General features: G+C 34.3%; 2 protein-coding genes across 2 annotated transcripts in view; one reads left to right on the forward strand and one right to left on the reverse strand.

The window, feature by feature from the left end:
• The first annotated feature begins 197 nt into the window (after positions 1-197).
• Positions 198-12,326, forward strand: LOC115918222 (ubiquitin carboxyl-terminal hydrolase BAP1-like). Its single transcript, XM_030972275.1, has 12 exons — positions 198-280; positions 2,832-2,861; positions 3,673-3,860; positions 4,373-4,492; positions 5,190-5,391; positions 5,732-5,804; positions 6,252-6,372; positions 6,910-7,196; positions 7,642-8,565; positions 9,015-9,198; positions 9,663-9,755; positions 10,731-12,326. Exons 1-12 carry the CDS (start codon positions 241-243, stop codon positions 10,956-10,958), a joined length of 2,490 nt encoding a protein of 829 aa, XP_030828135.1. The 5' UTR covers positions 198-240; the 3' UTR covers positions 10,959-12,326.
• A 2,897-nt stretch (positions 12,327-15,223) lies between these two features.
• LOC105447200 (dynein heavy chain 3, axonemal-like) overlaps positions 15,224-24,936 on the reverse strand; it is an 87,235-nt gene continuing 77,522 nt past the window's right edge. Inside the window, exons 67-75 of the mRNA XM_031000301.1 lie at positions 24,562-24,654; positions 23,243-23,278; positions 20,814-20,912; positions 19,863-20,045; positions 18,489-18,581; positions 17,847-18,020; positions 17,360-17,470; positions 16,956-17,016; positions 15,224-16,740 (exon numbers count right to left, since the gene is read on the reverse strand). Coding sequence (XP_030856161.1) covers positions 16,595-16,740; positions 16,956-17,016; positions 17,360-17,470; positions 17,847-18,020; positions 18,489-18,581; positions 19,863-20,045; positions 20,814-20,912; positions 23,243-23,278; positions 24,562-24,654 — 996 coding nt within the window. The 3' untranslated portion in view covers positions 15,224-16,594. The remainder of the gene's footprint in view (positions 16,741-16,955; positions 17,017-17,359; positions 17,471-17,846; positions 18,021-18,488; positions 18,582-19,862; positions 20,046-20,813; positions 20,913-23,242; positions 23,279-24,561; positions 24,655-24,936) is intronic.

Below are 24,936 nucleotides of genomic sequence, written 5' to 3' on the forward strand. Positions count from 1 at the left end.
ATGATTACATTTACATTACTTAATAAATGCCATCAAATTAGGTTTGAGAGGATCATATTCGAAAACATGACTTTTTTAAACTAACAGCCTCATAGCTTGTATTTTATAAAATCAATAATAAATATCAGACAGCTTTTCATAGATCATACGCGCTTATGATTTTTCTGAAGTGGAAAAGATGCGACTTGAGAGTGAGAATATAGAGGTCGAATATAGTCTGACTTCCATCTATTGTTAGCAATGATGGCTGGAGAATGGCTTGAACTTGAAAGTGATCCAGGTATTTTATTATTTATAATGATTTTTAATAGCGTAATCAAAGTTTGTTTTTTCTTTGTGATATCATAATGGTCCCACATATTGATAATTGTGCCACAATAAGTGAGTAACATGATGAGCGGCGAATACGCAACGCCCGTGCATGACTGAAATGAAACAACAACAATATTGAGTTTCCATGGATTGACTTTCTCTAGATTTATGTTTTCTTCATGTAGATCTAACCATTTTTTTTTAATGATTTATTATCCTTTACTAGTTGCTACACAAATGTCAACGGAAAAAGACAACTGGGGGGTCTGGGCGTGGGCGCTGGGCATCTTTTCAATTTTATGAAACGGGATCAGATAGGCAAATTCATGCAAAAAAATATATTCAAAAAATTGACTTGAAAACACATCACACAATTAGTCCGAACCGAGTCAGGAGCAAATTTGAAGAAATTATATTTTTAAATGTTGTAAAACCAAAGATATAAGAAGAAAACTGACCAAGTATCTGTACTAAAAATCGTATGTAAAATTGGTCGTAGTCATTCGACAGCTGAATATGACGCGCACGGTTGCATTACGTGCGTTCTCGAATCCAAAATCGTACCTCACACACACACTCTCGCCATACCGCGAATGGTCCGTCTTGGGGAGCTAGCCGGCTGAGAGTTTGCAGCGATACCAACGCAGCTTCGAAGCTCCGCAGCGCGCCATTTTAGCGGGACTCGGAAAGGTTTGCGATGGGAAGGCAGCGGCCTAGCTTTTTGCCCAAACAACGCTAGATCGGCTGCTGGCAAAATGAAAATAACTACGATGGAGAACATCGTCGGTTTCTTAACTTTTCAGTGAGATAATTCTGAATTCTACTTGAGACTATATAATAAATTAAATCGACAAAGACACCTCGGTAGAACTCTTATAACTATACAAACGCTTGTTTATTTCTTCATTTGACATTTTGTTTTCGACCATTTTTTCGTGCGCGAGTCAATGTAAACTATGTATTACCAAACTTTCAACACGCAAGGAACGGGGAACACTCGCGGACCTCGTAACAAATTCGTTGCAAAAAAAAAATTTCAAGGGTGATTTTGAAGCAGTGAAGAACATTGGCGCTGCAATGCGCAGAAATATACTTGAAAGAAACTTAAAAAATAATACCTGAATTTTCAGAAAATCGTATTTGTATTAGTGTACCTAGATGTGACTTGTTTATAAATCAGATTTTATGAAGATTTGTCGGGAAAAAATGTCAATTTTTTCCGTTTGGTGGTCATTTCTACTGTAGTGCTGTAGTCAAACGTTTAACCGTCCGGTATCCGACCGCCCATGGCGGATTCCGTTTTCAATTGGACGGTTTCGTTTTCCCGTTTTTTTTTTTTTTTTTTTTTTTTTTTTTTTTTTTTTTTTTTTTTTTTTTTTTTTTTTTAAGTTTCAATTTATGCCCCTCCACCTGGCACTATGCCTGGCAATGTCTCCCAGCTCAGTAATCGGTGTGATGACTTACCACTTGGAAACTAGAACAACACTCAAATTTGTCTGTCATCTTGGTTTGAAAGTAATCTTTGTAATAGATCTCAATATATATTCATCCAAGTTTCACACATGGTGTACCACAAGGTTCTATCCTAGGTCCTCTACTGTTTTTAATTTACATTAATGATCTTACACATTATTCTAAAACGACATTGTTACTATTATTTGTGACTAGTTCACAAGCACAAATCGGCGCCTTCAGTTAAATCACCTCGCAGTCCTTCCCGCTCTTTCACACATTAAAAAAAAAATTAAAAAAATAAAAATAAAAATTAAAAAAAAAAAAAAAAAAAAAAAAAAAAAAAATATAATAAATCGTTTAACCGAAAACCGTCCGGTTTTGACTGGCGGTTAAACGGAATTGGAGATATCTGTGATGTTACAGCACTAGGCTAATATTTTAAAAGTTGCATCAGTAATGGGCCCGATGTTTCTCTTATCGTACTCGCATGTTATTTCTACATAGATTAAACATAGGATGGTTAAGGGTAAGACCAGATAACATTATAAAAAAAATATGTCCTTCCACCCTCCCATATCCAAGTTTTGGGCTGATTATTGCCGACCCACCGCAGCAAGGCCATTCAGATTTTCGTACGCGCGCAAAGCGCCCTCTAGTGCCCCATGAATGTGCCTATCAGAGAAGTTATCATAATGCATAAATATACCAAAAGGCAACACGCCATTAAAATGTATGTAAGTTTTTATAACACATGTTTTAATAGAATGCCGGTGAACTTGTAGACTAGTTGTACTAATGACGGTTTCTTGAAGTTGAAATGATGTCCGGGGCCAGTTTCTTGAAACCGTCCTGAGTCTACTCTAAGTTCACGGCATCCCATAGAAACGTGTGTTAATTCTATAACACACGTTTCAATGGGATGCCCAAGAAGCCCCAACGGGCCCTTGAACTCTTAGTTAACTGTTACTTACAGTGTAAGTCTAAAAACTGTTAAGTAAATTGATCCAGTCATTTAGAGTCTAATCTTTAAAGTCTTTCAATAATTTATCTCATTTAATTTCCAGGTGTGTTCACTCTTCTTGTCCAAGAGTTTGGTAAGCTGATTTTCTATCTTGAACATCAATCAACCACATTACTTATTCGTCTGCTTCTATCTGACATCTAGTTCTGCATGGTCAATAATATTTTAAACAACTTTCTGTTACATGTGAGGTGTTACAATTACATGTATATATATCTGCACAACCTCAAAGTACGAAGATACACCAACAGCATGGTGGCCTGTACTTCAACAGAAGAAATAGAATAAGTATTGAATTTAATTGAATTGAGACATTGTTCAATTGACATTGTAAAATTCAAAGCATAAAGATAGAATATGTATGTATACACTATAGGTATAAAACATATTTCTTTACTTTATTGTGAGTATTTTATGTGATATATTATAATTGTCTAATACATGTAGTACAATACTGCATACTGATTGAGAAAAACAGGACAAAACATGAATATCTTATATCACATTACTGACAAAATAGATAGCCATAAAATTGTCATTCATATACATGAGTAACAGAATCGTTGAATTATCAATCTTTAACATTCTTCTAAAAAATGATGAATGTTTGTATTTGAATTCAAAAGAGGAATAGGACTAAGAAGAGGAATGAAATGTATATAAGTACATGAGTGAATTCATATTTGTACCTTCCCTTTTCTATTGATTCTGTGATTTGATTTAAATACATGTAGAATTCAGCCTTAATGCTTTTTGACCAGTAGGTACTGGTTATTATTTTACTTGGCTGATTGCCATTGGCACTATAACTGTTCCAACCCCAAAAGAATTATCAAACATGATCCAGCTCTGAAATATGTGTGTTAAACTCTCATCGATTCTAGGAACAAAAGGTGTACAGGTTGAAGAGGTGTATGACCTTCAAAAGCCTATAGATGGACCGGTCTATGGATTCATCTTTCTCTTTAAATGGATTGAAGAACGTCGAGCGAGACGTAAGGTTCAGTCAATAGCGGATGATGCATACGTCACTAATCCAGGCCTGCTCAAAGACATGTTCTTTGCCCATCAGGTAAGCTCAGATCTAGTTGATAACAGTCAGGGGGGGGGGGGGGGAAGATGATTTAATCAGTCAATTATTTTGTCTTTTGTATAGTGTATCTTATCATTACAAAATAGCAATTTATTTCATTATCTTTGATATACAGTCAAACCTGCTTTAGTGACCAGCTGTCTACAACAAGCACATTTTTTGTTTCCCTTGAAAATGGTTTCTCATTGAAACATTTACTAAAGGAACCTGTCTACAAAGACCACTTTTTGTGTTTCCCTTGGGCGGTCGCTATAGACAGGTTTGACTGTATATGGAATAATGTAGAGAAGCATATTCCAGTATCAATAATTGTAAATTAAAAGAAAAGAAAATGTTCCGGTTCTTATAAAACTGTTGCCACTCAATTTATTGAAATAGCATCTTTCATGAGAATATTTTGCCATCATAATCTGTAAGTTCTGAGTGGATGATACCTGCTCATTTCACTTTCCATTCCATTAATTGTGATCTATTCCATTTGCTGAATTCAGATGGTACCAAATTCCTGTGCAACACATGCTCTACTCAGCATACTGCTCAACTGCCAAGACATTACCTTGGGGAAAACTCTTTCAAACTTCAAGGAGTTTACTAAAAACTTCAGCCCAGAGGTAAGAATTTATCCCTCCATCAGTCTGAAGTTTTAGAGTTTGTAAAAAGAATTGTAAGTGTTTAAGAAAATACTTTTAAGGTTGTTCACATATGTCTATTACCGGTAATCAAGTGTCTTATGAAATGTATACCTACACAGGTTTGCCTCCAGTCAATCATTTATGGTGCTCCTAGCTTAAAAGTGTGTCAGCCTATTAGTTCAGTTAACCTTATATTGATTTTCAAGTGCATGCTTTGAATAGAAATTAACAGTCTGTCTTTGGTCTTGGTAACTTAAAGGTATAAGTAACTTTGCCTCTGATTCTGAACAAAATTCTGGATTTAGCTTATGCTGCAATCATAATTATAAATCTTTAAGTCAGAAATGAATCACATGATTTTTACAAGCCATTTGCATGTTTGTTTATCAAGATACATGTATTCATGATTGGAATTCAAAATTTCAAAACCGTTTTCCCAATGTGTTTTTTTTAACACTACAGTCTACTGGCCAAAATGAGTGGTAAAACCGGTCACTTCGAGGATTTTTACTTTTTGAAGCACAATTTGTTTTAGGGCTTCAAAATTACACCATATCACAGACACGTGATAACACGTAGAGGCATCTCATATTTGTAAAACTGGAAATATTGTTACACAATGCCTTTATTGAAACCAAATCCTGGATACATTCTTATTTGGTTTCCTACCTGCTAGGATCGTGGGGAAGCCATTGGGAATGTACCAGAGATAGCCCAAGCTCACAATGCCCATGCTCATCCAGAACCTCCAAGGTTACCAGAGAAAGCTACCGGAGGAATCACAAGAGCTAGAGAAACCTTCCATTTCGTCAGCTATGTCCCTATAGGAGGAAGGCTCTATGAGCTGGATGGACTCAAACGAGGCCCTCTGGATCATGGTAAGTTGACCTTCACTTAAAAACTTTCTAGGATAAATTCTGTGTTTACTTTAAATTGTTAAGTTTTCCATGATGTGTGATGTCATTAATGTCCAGATATGCCACATGCCAAATTTTACATTTACTGTGAAAGTGATGTGTCTTTGAACCAATGTTAAATTCCAAATTTCTTCATGAAAATTAATTATTAATTGGTATTTTGAGGGAATGTACATTAAAATATAGATATATAATTACGGTATATAATACTATTAAAAAAGACCTTTTTGAATGATGCTCTTCATAAGGCCAGAACTGTTTTTTGTTATTAACGAGCTAAGATGTTTGATTCTGATTGTAGGGCCTTGGGATGAAAAAGAAGAATGGACTGCTAAGTTCCAGAGAGTCATCGCTGATAGACTCGAGAATGAAGGGTAAGTGAATATTTTATATATTTTGGCTGTATAGTAGTCATTGTGAACTTCTCTCTTTTTCAGTTTTTAAGATTTTTGAATACCAGAATAAGGTTATTATAGTTATGTGACACACATCCGACCATGTAGTCATCAATCAGTAATTATCCATGGTCGTAGAGTAGGGCACCATATCAAATTAATTGATTATTCCCTTTTTCTTTTATGGTGTTTTTGTAATTAAAAAAAAAAAAAAATTTCTTTGAAAAAGATTTCATATTGTTTTAGTATATATTTCTTTAAATATAATTTTGTATAAGACTAGTGCACTGTGTCAAGCTGTTTAATTTTTCCCTTTGTCTGTTATGGCGTTTTTTTAAATTAAAGAATACCTCGTTCTCTTTGAAAATTATTTCATAGTAGTTTATATTTCTTTGAAAATAATGTGTATCTTTCATAACATTCCAGTGGTTCATCTGACATAAGGTTTAGTTTGATGGCTGTAGTAGCAGACAAGAAGATAGCCATAGAACAGAAGCTCTCTACACTCAGATCAAATAGAGAGATTCTACTGCAGACCCTCAATCAGGTAAATACATTACATCATAGATAACTTCTTTTTTCATTTCACATGGAAGAGTAACATTTCTGTTGACAAAATAATTATTTGATATACTTTATATCCCGGTAGACCATTTCACTTTGTCATTCTGATGATAAGTAAATCATTCATGAGAATGAAGCTACATGTAAGACGAGGAAACTTTGTGATTTGAAAATTTTGTTAAACATATTTTTATTTATGTGTGTGCATACCTGTGACTACGTGAAGGTGTGTTGCTGTTAATGACAGCCTTTAACAAAAAATTAATCAAAACACTTTCTTGATTCGCAAAATTTAGTGTTGTAATTTCAATGATTTTGCTAATCTGGATCACTTGAAGAAAAAAATTAAAAATTTCTTGCACATAAGAATCTGCTTTTAGATTATTTAATTTGTGTTAAATTGTATAAAGACACCCTGCTTTTTATTCAATCTAAGCAATAGAGCATTTTATGTGAATTCATTCTTACAACTATTACAAATTCTACTGGAACTGAACTGCTCTTTTTCCATGATATACAGCTTGTGGAGTCGACACAAAAACCTCCATCTGGGAAACTATCACTCAAGCTGTCTAGAGTGTTTGATGCAAGGTGTGACACAACCAAAGAGCACAGGGAATCGACATCAACTGAAAATCATCTAGGTGACTCTGCAAAGAACCTCCCAAACTTCACATCTCAGCACACATACAGACAACATGCAGAGGAGATCACTTCAGTCAAAAAGAAGAAAAAGAAAAAGAAGAAAAAGAAGAAGAAACATGTCCAGATGGATAAAGGTCCAAGCCCAACACCGGTGGTGTACAAGTAAGAGCTGATATTCAATCAATATCTTATCTTAAGTGTTATCTTGATGTCTTCAAACAAGATTTGGATGTTTGAATCTGAAGGATTAAAAGTTGTTTCAGTATTTCTACCATAATGGATTCTTATCATGTACATTACTTGTTCGGATAGAGTGATCACGTAATCTATTATTCTATAATTATGGACATATGTTTGTTGCATCTGCTTATTATTTTATGTGACAATAATGAAAATACATAAGGAATCAGAAACAGACAATTGAGTCAGTATAGATACCAACAAATAATAACCTTATAATGTCCCAGTTCCAGTGGTTGTATTACATAAAGTTCTTTTTACAAAAATATTAAATGTAAAATTTAATGACTGAATTACATATCTAATCATATTTAGTGAGTTCATTAGTAATTTTTGTGTTTTGCTCTACTTTTTTTTATTTTTTTAGATTACCAGCAGCCCTTGACAGTCACAACTATTGTAAATCTCCTCTGTCTTGTGATGAACAATCAATGTCAAGCCCCAATACAGACTCGGCAGAATCTGAGAGTGAGGAAGACAAGAGCTTGGACAAGGGTTCAGGCAAGAGTTTAAAGTCGTCTTTTCAAGATGACCAAACTTTAAAGGCTGGACCAAGTGATACGCCGGAGCAAGGTGCTGAGGGGGCGGGTGAAATACCAGAGAGGGATGAGGGGAACGTGTGTCTAGTTGTGAAGACAGATAATAGTGATGCCGATGGAGGCAGTTGGACAGAGAGTGTGGAGATTGTTGACGTGGAGAATATGACAGAGGCAAAGGTAGAAAGCACAAAGATGGAAGAATGTAAGAAGGAGGAGGAGGATATCATGAAGGGTGACACCAATGAAATGATGGATGCTCAAGAAAAGGACACCAAAGAAAATGAGAGTAATGAAGGTGAGAGCATCAAGGGGGATGTGGTTAATTCAGAGATTAAACCGGAGATTAAGTCGGAGATCAAACAGGAGATTAAACAAGAGATTAAATCAGAACCAAGTACTAGCAACAAGACGCTTCTGTCTTTCACAGCGAAGATTCCTCCAGATTTATGCCAACCGCTCACCATCCACACGGCGCCGGATCGCATCCCGTCTTCACCGTCGCCTAGCAACTACAGCACGGACACAGCTTCTGAGATGGGTAGTGCTTTCAACTCCCCTCTCATCAAGTCTGCTAATCAGTCTAGGTCGAGCAGTCCCACCACAAGCAAACTCAATAAGTTCCAGGCCTGGAAAGCCGGTGCTAGCGTGGATGAGAGGAATAAGTTGGAAGCTGCCATCGCCAAGATTGAAGATGAAAGGAAGCAAGCCATTATTGATGAGGGAGGAGAGATTGGAGGACTGGATATTGGAAGGTAAACTTGAATATATGAATTATGAGATCTTCATTTCTCTTGTTTTTTATTTGAGGCAGTGATATGTAGCATCAGACAGATCATCATCCTACGAGGCAACCGTTTTTTGCCAAAGTCATTTAGCTCTGCGTCTCAAACTAAAATTCAAACTCAAAATTAATTGATAGTAGTACATGTTCGACAAATGACCTCCCTATTGGGCCTATTCCCTAGATATTATTATTGGAGCTTTCTTTCTTTCTAGATCCTTCCGTTTGCAAAATATTTATTACCATTTACATTATGTCTCACAATCTTAAAACAGTCTTTGTTTAATTGGTCAACAATACATTGTCACTGTAATTATGTGGAAGCTTCATATTATTAAAGTCTCTGTTCAAAGGGGAATAGACTGAAAGCAACCAAATATTTCAGAAATGACATATTTATTCATTTTCTCCCCTAAACAGGTTGAAGTCATTGAGAAAGAGACCTGGTATCGACTTTGATGATACTGACATCCAAGCTAAGAGACAGCTTTTCAACAAGGATGGATCAGGTGGGCGTGGCTCGGGCAAACGAGAAGCAGCTGTCTGGACGAAGATCAAGAAAGCTGCCCTCAAACAAGATGATACTCAGCACTTCACACCAGGGGTAAGATGCTTTAATGAACACTGTCTCCTTTTTATATATATGGCTACGTGGCATGTATGTGATACTTGCTATTAAAAAATGAAATGTACTGTGTCCACAGATTTATTAGAGTGTTTCCGTCAATTATGCTCTCCTCAAGGATAAACTAAACACTTTAGGTCAACAATCGACCACAAATATATCATTCACTCTCACTTTCACCCATTATTATTACCTATTTTTATTTTTATCTTGATAAGTTTTATTGGTCAGAAAACGAATGATTTACAGGATATGTGTTTTGCAGAAAATTAAATAAATAATCATATTGTTACCTATCGATCTTGGTCTGTCTGTCCTTCTCTTTCTCTTATCTTTATCTTATTTCTATTCTATTCTATATATTTTTTCTCTGTGCCATTCACCTACATATAGTTTTACTTTACATGATTCCTGTAAAAAAAAAAAAATTAACCTTTTTGCAGGAGCTTCTCGATGTCTTGAAAGGAGTAGAGAGTGAAATCAGTGTGTATGAGCAGAGACTACAGGATGAACGGGAGAAGAGAAACAAGTACAAGGTAATTTTTAGAGACACAATTCGATAGTCTTGAAAGCACTCGTCTCATTTTAGATAGATTTTAAAAGTGATGAAAAGAATATCTAATTTCAAACTGCAAAGAAGGAGACCTGGGCCTTGTGTTATAAAAAGTTGTGATCGATCAATATCAATCGCAAGTTCTTCAATCAATCGCAAGTTTGCAGTCTCCTATCTCTTATGTACATGGTTGCGAATCACAAATAAGTTACGATTAATATCAACTCTTTTTAAAGGTAATACAAAGTTTTGGGATGGGGTCATGAATTTGGTTCAAATGAACATATTGGAAGCATAATGCGATCCTACAATATTCAGGGATCGTTGTTGAGGTTGCAATCGAGTCTAAAGTTTTGAAATTGTAAATGATAAACTCTTTATGTTATATAGCTCCCTCTCAAGGTCAAGCTATTAATTAAGCTATAAAACAATATTTCTTGACTAAAATCGACCAAATAGTTGTTCCTGTTTGTAAATTATATATCACAACTACATATTCTGAGATTTTCATGGTCACAGCTACCATTGTATGGCCGTAGGCGCTATTTGAAATTTATCAAAATTTACCGGGAGCACCGGTAAATTTTTATATTCAATTTTTCTCGAAAGGAGAAGTGTTTTAGGGGCTATTTTTTCTTGTGCTTATAATACATCTACAGGGGAATCCAAATATATGAAAATTGTAAAGAATCACTTTCCACCCAATTTTCAAATTTCCCAAAACTTTGTATTACCTTTAAGATGGGGGCCCTGTCTGTCAGTTCACAAAATTTGCCTTGATACATCCTTGTGAAGCCAAAGAAGACGAAGTAGTAGTTTGTGTGTATCTCTGTTCTAATGGTGACACATTTTTTTTGTTAGTTGTTGCCACTTCAGTAAAAATTAATAATCAACATTCTAAGTCTCTGCAATGTTGAAATATCATGAACTAGTACATGTGAAATTATATTTTCTGCAGATTGATGACAACCGACGGACCCACAACTACGATCCATTCATCTTCACATTCCTGTCTATGCTAGCTGAGCAGGGTAAACTAGCGCCGTTGGTAGAGAAACACACCCTCATCAAGCGAAGACAAGGTATCTCCTCACTAGGACGACTGCAGAGGAATCGTAAACCCGATAGGAGAAGAAGGAAGAATCGATCGAGAGGTATCCGAAAGAAGTCTGGGAAGTACAAGTAATGTGATTTTGAAATAGATTACACAAAGCTGTTAAAGAAATGTGAGAATAACAGTGTGAATTTGGTATTATTAGATTAGACCTTAATCATACCACTGTAATGCAACATATTACCCAGTGCCATTGCTATACAGAATTTGGACAACTCAGTTTCAATTGGACAAAACATCACATGCTGTATTGTTGGGCAAGCACACAGCACAAATTTGTCCCATAAAACCAAATCGGCTGAAAATCTCTCCGCACAGATGACTGTGACATAAACCGATTGACATCTGAATTACTTGACATTTGCAATGGAGAAAAAGTAAATTTTATTTTTTTGAAGGTTTTGTTTAAAAGCTTTCATTAGTAAACTTCTCCACTATTGTTGATGAAAATTGGTACCAATGCTAAACTTAAGACTTTCCTCTTTCATTTTCATGTGATCTATCAAATAATTTTGAATTTGCCCCTCGATTAGCCCCTCGATTAGCCCCAATTTGAAAATTATGACTTTGAAAGAATGCTCATGTTCATGTAGTATTTGAAATTCATTGTATTTTCTTGTATTCAGCCTGCACATATTATAGCACGGCAGTTTTCTATAACAAGAAGTTATATTGGCTGTTGAGATGTATTTGTGTTGGTAAAAGTATTATGAAGTCAAGTGAAATCTAAATTTGTATGCTTGTAATAACGGCTAAAATGTCATACGTATCTATTTGAATGTATATGAGCAGTATTTACCAGGAGACTCTTATGTATAGAGTCTATTTTGCCCAAATAGAAATTATAATTATCAACACTACTCTTGTTTTTACACCACAAATTCACATGATTGAAAATGATGACGTACATGTTAATGTTACAATTCGTTAGCATTTAATACACACACATCACTACAGCAGTCAGAATATGAATTGAACCTTTAAAAAAATCAACTAGATCATTTGAAGTGACTTTGAAATCTGTAAATGCATGTTTGTTGTGTCTGTGCATTTGGATTATTGCAGCAGCTAATAAAGTGAATCATGCTTGTTGATTATCAAATGAAATATATGCGTATAAAAGCGAATTATTGGTTCATATTTGATGGTGTTATGGAAATGTGTATACTAAACATATTTTGCCAGGTTTGATATGTAAGATATAGTGGTATAGTAGATGTATTTACCTTGCACATATCATCAACATGTCTCCGTGTTGGTCATATGATATTATTCAGTATGTGTATTCTCCAAAGATAAGATACATGACATTCATTGTTTCTTGACTGGAACAAAACTTAGCTCTTCTGGAATGAGTTCCTAGCAATGTACAGTAAATGCAAGAGGTAAGGGTTCAAAGGGAGAGGGGGGGGGGGGAATAGATCATTTTCTTCTCTCTTGTGGGCTGCAATAAATTTACTAGTCATAAATAGGCAAATCCAAGGTATTTATTATTGATATTTGAGTGAACCAGATGATAGTTTCAATTGACAGCCTAGCCTTGGATCAAACCACATGTCAAGTTCACTTGTGATGACAATTCATATTTTAGCATTCATTAACCGTTAACACACTTACTTCTTATTTATTTGCCCAAACAGTGGTATTGATGTTTTATGAAACGAGTACTTCAACCTTTGTCTTTTGTCAATGCCCACTTGGTTATTATTTCTACATATAAATCCATTTTTAAATCCAATTTCACTTGATAGAAATAAATTATGTAAATAAAATAATGCATATACTATGTATTACATTTGAAAATTATAAGCTTTGTTTTATTGTTGTTTTTGTTCTTGTTTTCATTGTTAGCTCTTTCTTTAGCTTTTATTTTCTATTTTACTTTAAATTTTATTTTTTCTTCTTCTTCCTGTACAACATACAATAATTGTAAATAATTTGAACTAAATGTAAATGCTTTGATATCATCTTCAGGAATTGATTTATAAGTTTGATTCAGATAATATTTCATATGAACAAATTTTATCAAACATTCCTTATGTTACATTAAAAAGTATCAGGAAGGGAGACTTACCATTTTGGTTGAGTGTATATTATGTGAAAAGGTACCATTTCGTTCAGAGCAATTATTTCCTGTGATAATCTCCTCTATCCTACTTCATTGCACCCAAGATATTATTCTTCATTTGTCTATCATAAGCATGCATTCTCTCTCTCTCTCTCTCTCTCTCTCTCCTACTTTCCCTTTGTCTATCTCCACTTTTTTTTTTCTTTCTTTCTTTCAGATCATATGGTACAATCTAAACTCATTCATCAAAATTGTGTTTAGTATAATGTAAAATTCTTTGATTCAATGTCTCACCATACCACAATACATATAACTCCAACATCAAGATAAATGGTTTTACATCATGTAAAGGATATATTTATTATCTACAAAGGGTAAAGAATGTATACAACTCTCATGATCAACTGTACAATAAATTAAATCAATTTGTCCTTTCATAATTCTTTCATAAATAATTTTATCAAAATATTGATTTTTGTAACATGCAATTTAGATACGATACAACGAACTACGAACAAACAAAACAAGAAAATAGCCATGTACATTCAGTAAGAGACAGAAAACACAAACTCAAAGTAAAAATGTAGCATATTTTGGAATGTAAATATTAGCTTTTGTTTTCATGGCTAATTTGGCAATTTATACTACTAATTATCAAGTTTACACATATGAAAAAATGACTATGGGTTCACTAAAGAATCATTCTATTATATTATACAGTTGTATATCGATCCACACACACAGCTATACATACTACTAGTCGCATTATGACAGTAGAATTTCCTGCATATTAGTGATGTGCATCAAAAGAAAAAGTACAGGTTTATGAATTCTAAGAAGAAAATATTCAAGGTTGCTCCAAAAGTTGTATTTTTACAAAATGTACAAACAGTTTATAGATGTAGACATCTTCTCTTTGATCATTAGTCATGAACTGTACACTGACAAATTACAAATTCTTCATTCTTACTTTTAACAAATAAATTAAATAGAATATTACCATTATCAATGAATTACAGTGCTTCTATAATGTTGATAGCCGATTTTGAATATTTGATTGCAACTTGTGTAGCAGCAAAATTTAAGTATTTCCACAGCATGAGACATACATACATACATACAAACATACATGAGACAACTTACATCTTACAAACTTACAAACAGGGAGTATAAATTATGTAAAGAAGTATTCTATAAGTATGTCCAATTATTGGAAGCAGCATGTGCAATGCATAGAGTTGAAGATAATCAGCATTTTAAGAATATATTGCTATATAGATAAATTTATTTACATGATTGTGAATGTACTAAACTATTTACAACTAGATTTATTTGGTAACGCATATAATCATCATTTTAAAGTACAGTGCATACACTTCACATCTTATGATGTATCATACTGATAAATGTTTATATACAAATATATATATATATATAGATCATAAAATGCACTAATTTACATCAATTATTTACAATGAGTATTAGAGAAATGTACAATGCTGCTCTACATTCAGAAATGTACAATCCTATTGCATGAAATACAACAGTGAGTAAGAAAAATGAACACACTTTGTTGTAGAAATGAGAAGTAACGTCATATGGAGGCAAACTGACAATGGACAAAGAACAGCGATGAATGACATTCCTTGATATTGTATATATCAAATCTTGTTTATTTTGTTTACAGATTATAACAAAAACGTTCACATTTTGTTCTCATTTTCAGAAATATAATATTTGGTTCAATGACTTGTGAATTTTAACTTGGAAATAGAACTGAACTGAACTGAACTGAAGTACTTAATTCCATCTCTTGTTTTGCTCCCTAAGAAATAATATAAATTTTCTCTGCATCAATGAAATGCATTACATCCCTTGGTTTCATTTAAACTTTATGAAAATGCATACCAAATTAACAAACATAAAGTACATATAAGACATATGTATTTGATAACATTCATTAATAGAAATCTTGCCATTGCAATACCCTCTCGACAGTTCATACTGAGTTGTCTTCTATGACTCTATTCTTTAAAGCCAAAGCTGGCATTCAATTTAAACATTCAATTTTATAAAAAATAATGCAAAACAGAAGTACATTAACTACAAAATGTATTATCATGGACTTGTAGTTTATTGAATGTGGTTGATATACAATCATACTACAATTGTTGCGATTCCATGGACAAAATTAGAAAAAAAGCATGATATATTTCCTGATGTACGTTTCCGAATCTAATGATGTAAAGTAAAGAATGATGAACTGACTTTTACACATGTATATTTACTTGACCTTTTCCATGATTCATTTTCAAAATATACCAAACCGAATCCAGTAAGCAGTAACATGTTCTGATAAACGTTTAATTCTCTAAATTCATTACTGATTAGGGAAATAATGAAATGCATCATATATTGGAAGGAATAAATTGTACAATAAGCTCCTTCCAGACAACACAAAATTGCTTTGAAACAGCCCTAGACACAATATTCTTGATTGTTTGCACTCGTTTTCAAAGTCTTCAAATAATTTTCTGCTATAACTTATACAGTTTTCTTCTGTAGTTTAACATTTAGTTCAGTTTCATGAGCAAATCCATCATGTCAAACGGACAGAAAAATATCCATACAAGTGAAAGCAAATACATTATTGTAATATGTTTTAATAAATTCTTCAAAGTCAAGGAAGTTTAAGACATATAATTCTGGATACCCACCACAACTGTATTTAGGCACTCTCATAACCAAACTCACAATTATTAGGCAAATATTTTTTCATTTCATATACTGAATGAATGATTACATTTATTTACCAGTTATGGGACGGACTGTTTACAAACAAAACAATTGCTAAGACACATAATTTTGCATAGCATTCCTGATACAAATGTCCACATTTGTTAAGCTACATTTTTGTCAAGGTGATATATTTTAGTTAAAACCAACATCAGAAAAAATAAATAGTAAAACACATGATGCCACGATAAGAAATGGTCATGTTTTCAAAAGTATTCCAGAGTGTCAAGTATATGATTTAGAGGCCACATGCCTATTGATATAGTTGTCAAACTGATAAAGCAAAGCTTAGAAACCCTTGTTGATCTAGTTGTCAAGCCAACAGCATGGCCACACCCCCTTGTTGATCTAGTTGTCAAGCTGACAGAGCATGGCCACACCCCTTTTGATCTAGTTGCCAAGCCAACCACATGGGCACACCTCTGTTGATCTAGTTGTCAAGCCAATTAGGTGGCCACACCCCTGTTGATCTAGTTGCCAAGCCAACCGCGTGGGTACACCTCTGTTGACCCAGTTGTCAAGCTGACAGAGCATGGCCACACCCCTATTGATCTACTTGTCAAACGCAGCTGAAAGAGCAAAGCTACACCCTTGTTGATCTAGTTGTCAAGCCAACAATATGGCCACACCCCTTTTGATCTAATTGTCAAGCTAACTGCATGGCCACACCCCTGTTGATCTAGTTGTCAAGCCAACTGCATGGCCACACCCTGTTGATCTAGTTGTCTAGCTGACAGAGCATGGCCACACCCTTGTTGATCTAGTTGTTAAGCTGACAGAGCATGGCCACACCCCTGTTGATCTAGTTGTCAAGCTGACAGAGCATGGCCACACCCCTGTTGATCTAGTTGTCAAGTTGACAGAGCATAGCTACACCCCTGTTGATCCAATGGTTGGGAGGATGAGATGATGGAAGCTGTATCTCAAAGACAAAGTTAGTGGAGTGCCCAGTGGTAGACAATGTTCCTCGTCGGACACTCGTCTTGTAAACTATAATAAAATAGAAAAGAAATACAGAAGTTAAAGACTTGTTGGACAAATATGATCATGGAAAATTAAAAACATTTTACTAAAATAAAATCTTTCAAATTCTTCCACATAATGGAAGGTGCTAATTGTATGTATTAACAAATCAAAAATAAAAGAACTTTGTTAGTCTCTTGGAAATTAGAAATAAAAGGAAAACAAAGTTGTCATAAACTTACCTGGACACGAGTATGATGGTGTAGACTTTACGTTGGACTTCTCAATAGGTTTGATCCATATCTAATGAATGTGAATTAAGGACACTATACATAAAGTAAAGGATATTCATAAACATGCATGTTGAAACTAAATAACTAATAATGTATCTACATTGCTCAATACCAGAATACCAAAGTAAACCCATTAATGCTCACCCTTTACATTAGTTTTAATTGGGAGCTTAAGAAGGAAATACAGGAGTTGCAAATGTTGTTATTAAAAATACATGTGTATATCCTGACATATATTACATAATAAGCTTCATTATTTTAATTTGACATCCTGGTAATTCAAAACTTTTCAGAAATCTTCAACTTTATTTGTCATCTAGAATGCAAAATGACAATTCAAACTCAAAGGATACGATAGGCAGAGTATCATAGAGGATCTTGGGTTGTGATTCAGCCAAGACATGGGTCGGTCTATCCCAGCGAGCTCCTTCAATAAATAAACCAGTCACATATACTCCATCACCCTGTAAAAAAAAGAAGGGTATTAGAGTTCGATTAGACAGCTTTGTTACAGCTTAGTTACACAGAACAAACAAGTCACATATACTCCATTTATACAAAACATCAATATGTTTAAGTTTGGCAGAGCTGATGGCAAGCATTTCGTCACCCTGCAAAAAAATACACTTATCATGGCTCAGTTAAGTAGAAGCACCGGCTAAGATCGCAAGAGACTGGATTGAAATCAGAATCTGCCTTACAAAAATTTGTTTAAATGAGAAACTGCGTTTTTTCTTTTAGAGGGAAAATATATTGTGAGGCCTGCATTATATTGTAAGTGGACTTTGAAAAACATAGCTAAGAAACTACTGCAAAAAGACTAATTTGTAATTCACTTACTGGTTTAGAATCCATGTTACTCTCATTCTTCATGACCTCAAAGTCAAGTAGTAACTGATCGATTGGGATCTTGTATCGTCTAGCAAAGTTCTGCATGGTTCCAGTCAGGAAGGAATGTGTGAAGTAGAAACCTGACAGCCAGAAGACTGTAGGCATCCCATCACGTATCCAATCCTACAATTGAAAACAGAAAGGAGAGTCAGAATACATTAACAGTGATGACGCATGAATGTACATGCATTTTCGAAGCAATGTGAATTATGAGACAAAGTGTAATCCAAGATGTGAACATATATGCATCCTTTATTTTAAAAGTTAACCCCTTGCCTACTGGAACCTGTTAGCTCCTATATTAAACCTTTGGGAGTGACAGAATTCAGTACTCAACAGGTTAATACTTTTTAATAACTTTTTAGTCATACAACCGCCTTTCTCAACCCATGCATTTTTGGAGGTAAAAATGTTCCACATTTGGATTGTGGAAATATATGAAATCACATATATGACATATACTAAATTCCTTGAATGTTCTCTATGATATCAGCCTAAGAAACCATCAAACATATGATATGGATATACTGGAGTTTTCTCTTACATATCATTTAAACTATGTATGAACGTGTATCAATTGCTTTTACTTACTTTGAAAAACTGTAATCTTGCCAGAAGATCAGTGATGTAGCTACCAAGAGGTTTCAGAGATGGGTAAGACTTGGCTGCCCACATACCTGGTACCTAAGAAGGAGGAGTTTATCAAGAAAGAAAATTAATAATATGCAGAACAATTAATCAAATATTTCATAATATCATTTGCAAGTTTACTGTCTGATTTCGCTTATTTTTTTTACAGACTGGGACAAAGGGGCTAAAATGTTATATGATGACATAAATGGTACCCTGGGGTACCAAAAAAAATTCGGCCATTTTGTTGAATTATTATTTTTTTTTTTAAGGCTGTACCCTGGGTTACGAAAAAGTGGGAAATTATTTTTGTGTGATTTTTTCAACCTTCAATTGTGTCCAATGTTCTTGTAAAAAATCCTTTAAGTCCTGTATTTCTAAAATTCATTGTTGTTATGAGTAATTATTCTATTATTGATATCATTTCATGCTGTTATGATACACCCTGTATTATTATTGTGGTATAATTAAAATTATTAATTATAAATGAAAGTTCTATTTTGTGTTATGATGCTATCTGTGTACAGCAGTCAGCAGTCGGCCCTTGTTATCTTCCGTCTTTTACGTCCTTTCCCTTTCAGTAAATCCCCGTATCCACCATCACCTTCCACCCATGGCATTTTCAAAGTTTGAAAGTTTGACAGTAACGCGCGCGTTAACTATGTCGATGATGCGATGTTTGTTTGTTGTTTTTTTTTCGAAAGAGTATACAGGTACGTGCAATAACATCAAGTTCTAAAATAGCTGCGGGTCGGGACCGGACGCCGGAGCTAGCTAGCACTATAGTGTGCGATAGCCATCGTGATCGTGAGCGAGCGCTATAGCGCGAGCAGTGCATGCATGCACACCATGCATAGTATACACCATAGAGATACCACGGAACTATGTACACGCACTCCATACATTGTACTCGAGTGGATGCGAGATGGCGCTACACAACGCGGTACCCCGGGGTACTACGGTACCCCGGGGTAACGCGTGGTGCATCATATCTTAATTCTCAAAGCCCAAGTCACAGCCCACCCCCCCCCCCAACTCATTATTATTTAGGGTACGCGTAGACACCCCCCCCCCCCCCCATCTCCGTTGTGTAAAATCAATTCGTGCCGGGTTTTTGTGTATTACGGGCCGGACTTTGTTGAGTGAAAAGTACCCATCTACCAGAGATTTGGGGAACGTGAATGTGGTCCCTCAGACCTCAAATTCGGGGGGCCGGGAGTCATAGTCATCTTCACGCAGGATAACTGTATAATCTATTGCTTTGCACAACACTGATTACAACAATCACAATACCAAACAAAATGCATGCCACTGTTTCTTGATCGAGGTATATACCTTTCCAACCATCATACTATCAAAGACATCTTCTAGCTCTGCAGACATGACAACCAATCCTTTCATGGCCTTGCGGATATCCTGAAGACTGGACCTGACTACCTCAATCAGGCGATTGAAACGGATTAACTCTTGCACCAGGACAGTATTCATCGACTCCTCATACAGCACTGGGTATTTTTTCTGCAGGAAAATGATCAAATATACAAAATTGTCAATCTCACAGGTTAAAAAAATATATTTAATGAATTCACCCCCCCCCCCTATTTCAAACTTGATGTAGATGAATGGTCATACAATTAGCACTGCTTCACCACATATAATTGTATGCATATTTAATATGATTTTATAATCAATTACACTGCAGTGCATGGTGTATTATTAAGTACAGGGTTTTTTTTTCTTCACTAATATGAGCAATTCTCTGCAAAAAGTCACAAACTGTACTTAAATAGTTAGCAGTATTTAGTATTAACCCTACATTAATTCACTCTTTTTTTCATCTTTCAATGGATTCAATCTTGCCTACAATATACTAACAGCAAATCAATTTAAATGATACCAAAACATATGTCTTTATTGGAGTATGAATTCCCCTGGTTATATACGTATTAAAATACGTTTGTATCCCAGCCCGACGCTTACGTCCAGCCTTTGGCAAGACATTATTCTACATTTGCCACTCTCCACCCAGGTGTTAAATGGGTACCCGGTAGGATGCGAAAGTTAATGTAGTTTGCTCAGCATTGTGAGGTCTGTAAAATGACGACTGGCTGGAATGCATGCTCCCTAGGGAATAAAAAATGGGCATACATTGTGTGAGGGCAAGCCTGAATCCAATGACCAGGGTAATAACATATCTATAAAGCATTTAGAGACAGTGTTGATGTATTAAGCACTATATAAAAGTGGAATATTATTATAATTAACAAACAAAAACAAAACTCTCACCTGCACTTCCTCTAGGTTGTAGTTGGGAGGTATCTTGGATAAAATATCTGATGCCAGATCTTCAATGATTTGTTGAGATGACTTTTCCCCTCCTGATGCCTATAAATATATTACGGAAAATATTGATTGTTTAATTCTAGTAATATTTTTTCCTCAACATCTTTAATGATGAAGATGACATCAACAATCATCACCATGGATACATATTGGTGTTTTGTCTTCATCCTCCAGTGGACGCTTCTTTATCCAAGCAATGTCTGACTTTGTTTCCTTGCACATTTCAAGCACATACATCCATTCCACTACTCTAACCTGAACAGATGTCAAAGTTTTTCCAATGCCATATATTTTAAAATCCAGGATTCAGAATTCAAATTATATATTATCTGGGGTTCAACACAGGCTAATAATACTTGTCTATTTAAAGTTGAAGTAACATTTGATCTCTTTCAAATTCTTGCCTGAGAAATAGATGTTGCCTTGAAGTCATTCAGAGTGTCGTTATACTCTTCCAATATATTTTTATGGTACAATATTGTTGTTTACTACTTGTTTAAACAAATGATCTTTCAATTCATAATAAGATATTCATAAAGATGCTCAACATGAAGGCATACCTCACCTGTTATGATGCATTGAAGTAAACTCAAAATATAAGTAATTAGAAACTAAATTACTCCAAGCACACACACTAGCTACTGGTAAGGGTGATGATAAATAAGGTTTGATAAAAGAACCTTAATATACAAAATGAGAAGCCTGAGTTTGGCTTTGAAAAAGATGAGAAGTTTAATATATATAGATACCTTGATATCGATATAAGAAGTGTTCTTCTTTATCTTATTATGTTATATCAAGTGAACTTCAAATTGAGTACATATGCATGATAATAAGATTGTATTGAAATAACCTAGCATGCAATATATAAATATGAAACATTATTCTATTCAAAGAAGTAGAAGTAGAAATGAGAATATCTTCTACGCATGCGAGATAGAAACCATGCTTAAATAAAGCAGAAATATGATTCTAAATATCTGAACTAAGAAATTTTACAAATGTTAGTGTGACGTGCACTGAAAACATGCATATATAGGTACTCTATGCTATGTACCTTCTTCATATTGTTAAAAAACACACACAGCATAGTTTGTAAGCCTTCCATGGCTAATTCTAATAAGTCTGAAATTATCTCAGAATTGAAAAACTAAATGCCTTTCATATATATATATATCATGCAATGAAATCACACCATGCTATATTGTATGTTAATCAAGGCTTCATACTCAGTTTGAAAGATGATATGGTGCGAGGCCATATTACAAAGGTATACACACCTTAAAACTAAAAAGTGTTCATGACTGGACTTTGATACAGAATTTCACACTTGCAAAATTGTGTCTAGATATTTTAAGCTCTCCCATTGTTTTAAAAGCAAAGTCAGCTACTAGTTCATGGTCAGTCAGATCACTCTAGATCCGAACTGATTAGACCTTCAAACTAGAAAGTTAAAAAAAAGTGACTCTGAAAATATGACATTACAGGATCATGAAGAGTTTATACTCTTCAAATACATCATCCCATTCCAATTTCTATTTTCAAAGCCAGTCATATTCAGGGGTTAAGATGTACAGAGGCCTATTATTTATAAGATAATTAAACCTTTGCCTATAGGAACAGGATTGTCCCTGTACAAAGTTCAATAGAAATGACAGAATTCAGTAATCAAAGGGTTAATATAGGATTTCTACTGAATTTTTTTTTATCCACAGTGTTGGATAGATCCATCTGACCCTCTGATCAAAGAGTAAGACAGATGAACATAATGGTTTTATAATCCTTTCTTTATTAAAAAAGTGCAATGGCAGGATAAAATGATCTAGTTTGTTTGCAGTTGCTTTGTCTGGCTTTGCAAATACAATGCCGCTGACATTTAATCTAACATTATTTGAGTAAATGAGCTTTGCACTTCTATGCACATACTACATGATTTTAAAAATGACCCATAGTACCTTTTACTTCATGATTTTCGGATCTATCAAGTGTGATTTTAGATATACATTGTACTCGGTACATGTACCAACAATTAAACTGAATATTGTATGAAATATCAATTATGAAATTACACAACTAATGCTGCATTTGAATAAAAAAATATTGAATGTTGATGCAAGTGGATATATTTGATATGGTGGAATAAATATGAATGAAATGATTTTCGAGATGCACTGTACACGTACCAACAATTAAACTGAATATTGGTTATGATATCAATTATGAAAATACACGAATAATGCTGCATTTGACTGAATATAACTGAATATCGATGCATGTGGATATATTGAATGTGGTGGAATGACTATAAATGAAATGTCTAAACGACAAGAACAGTGATGATGACGACGATAATACTCCGCTAACAAACTCACTTTCTTCTTTCTTTTTCTATTTTGCACCACCGAAGCCTGCAAAGAAATGTTCTTCCTTGCGTTAGTTTAATGTCTTACGGAAACAGCAATTTGACTTGTGAACTTGTAACAACAAAATATCTGTGAAACTAACATGTAATGAGCTGGAGCTTCAAAGATGAAACAATTATTATAATATGGATGTCTCAGTTTTACACCTTCTCTCAAAGTACCCTGCTTTCTGAATTAAAAACTGGGTTCTGTTTCATAAAAATTGTTATCAAAAACAACTGCCACAGATCTATGACAAACCTGCTGTTAACCAATCAAAAGCAAGGATTTCAGTAGCTTATAACAATTATTGTATCTTGTTATTGATAACAAGTTTAATGAAACAGGGCCCAGATGCATAGAAATAGTTGCAGTAATTAGATAAGTTATCAGAACTCAATATCATGCACGTGCTAGAAATGAAAAAGGATTAACACACTGCAAACCTGGCTTTAAACTATGCTACCACAATAGTGGCAGTTTGTCTGCATTAAATCATAGTGTCGTGTAGTGCAATCAATTGCTGTTAAATTAATGTCAAATTAATGTTAAATTGAAAAAAAGAAAAAATTGCAAAAATCCTGATTGTATACCTCTCCAGACTGCATAAACATTTAAAGCAATTAAAGAAATTTGAAGAAAACAGAAAAAAGGAAAAAAAAAATAAGTATGCCTCAAAATTATGATGATCAACCAACTTTCTCAATGAGAGTTTTACATAGCAACAAGCAATTTAGAAATGAGAGTCTGGATGTGATCATTAACTTATCTGTAGGCTACATTTTCTCATCTTTTTAAAGTTTACGTCATAAACACACAAAAAACTAACCCTGCTTATGTAGACATATTGGTTTTGCATACAGTGAGCACCAGAGCATACAAAGGTATATTGCAATCAATGTCGTCAAAGTAAAATGAATTTTTGATACCACAATGTTTAATATTTCACTTTACAATTTGTTTTTAGCTAAAAACATGAGATGCAAGAAATGTTATGAATATACAAATTGTCATTTTTGGTGAACTTCAAAAAAAATATCTTAATCATTTAAAAAGCATATCATGAGTTAACTCAAGAATTTAACAACTTTAAATGAATTATTTGTATTTTTTCCTTTCACATCATTTTTTCTTATGACTTGCAGATGGGCACATTTTTTTTTGGTGTTGAATGCTTTGTTACTTTATAGCTTCTTTTCCCTCTTCTTTTTTGTTGTTGCCATTTGTACTATTTCTCTAGAATTTGTTTTCTTCCAACCATGGATGGGGTATGATGAATAATGACATACCTGTCGAGGCAGTGTAAGAAGGATTCCATCAAACAGTTGTTGAGTTTCCTTCTGATCCTTGGTAATGTCTGCATTCTCATGAAGACCAAACACCTGTAAAGAATAATTTACATGTTTAATGCTGATAAGTCTGGGTATTGTTTAGTCTAGGTACATAGTTATTTTCCTTTGATCACGTCTTTCTGAGAAGAATACCAAAGTCTGGGTAAACCTGCTAAATTATAATAATAATAATAATACATGAGATTTATATAGCGCCATTATCCATTTTATTTAAATGCTCAAGGCGCTTTAAAATATTAAGGAACACATTACATCATGACAAAGAATTATGTATATTTACATAAGAAAGAAAATGTAAAAATGAAAGAATGA

This window comes from Strongylocentrotus purpuratus, unplaced genomic scaffold (genome assembly GCF_000002235.5).
Source record: "Strongylocentrotus purpuratus isolate Spur 01 unplaced genomic scaffold, Spur_5.0 spur5_scaffold_6, whole genome shotgun sequence".
NCBI lineage: Eukaryota > Metazoa > Echinodermata > Echinoidea > Camarodonta > Strongylocentrotidae > Strongylocentrotus > Strongylocentrotus purpuratus.

Excerpts from the sequence above, each read along its gene's own strand:
- LOC115918222 (XM_030972275.1), top strand. The coding sequence starts at position 241 with ATGATGGCTGGAGAATGGCTTGAACTTGAAAGTGATCCAG. Across the intron at positions 281-2,831 it reads TGAACTTGAAAGTGATCCAG|GTGTGTTCACTCTTCTTGTC; the intron begins GTATTTTATTAT and ends TTTAATTTCCAG. Across the intron at positions 2,862-3,672 it reads TCTTCTTGTCCAAGAGTTTG|GAACAAAAGGTGTACAGGTT; the intron begins GTAAGCTGATTT and ends CATCGATTCTAG.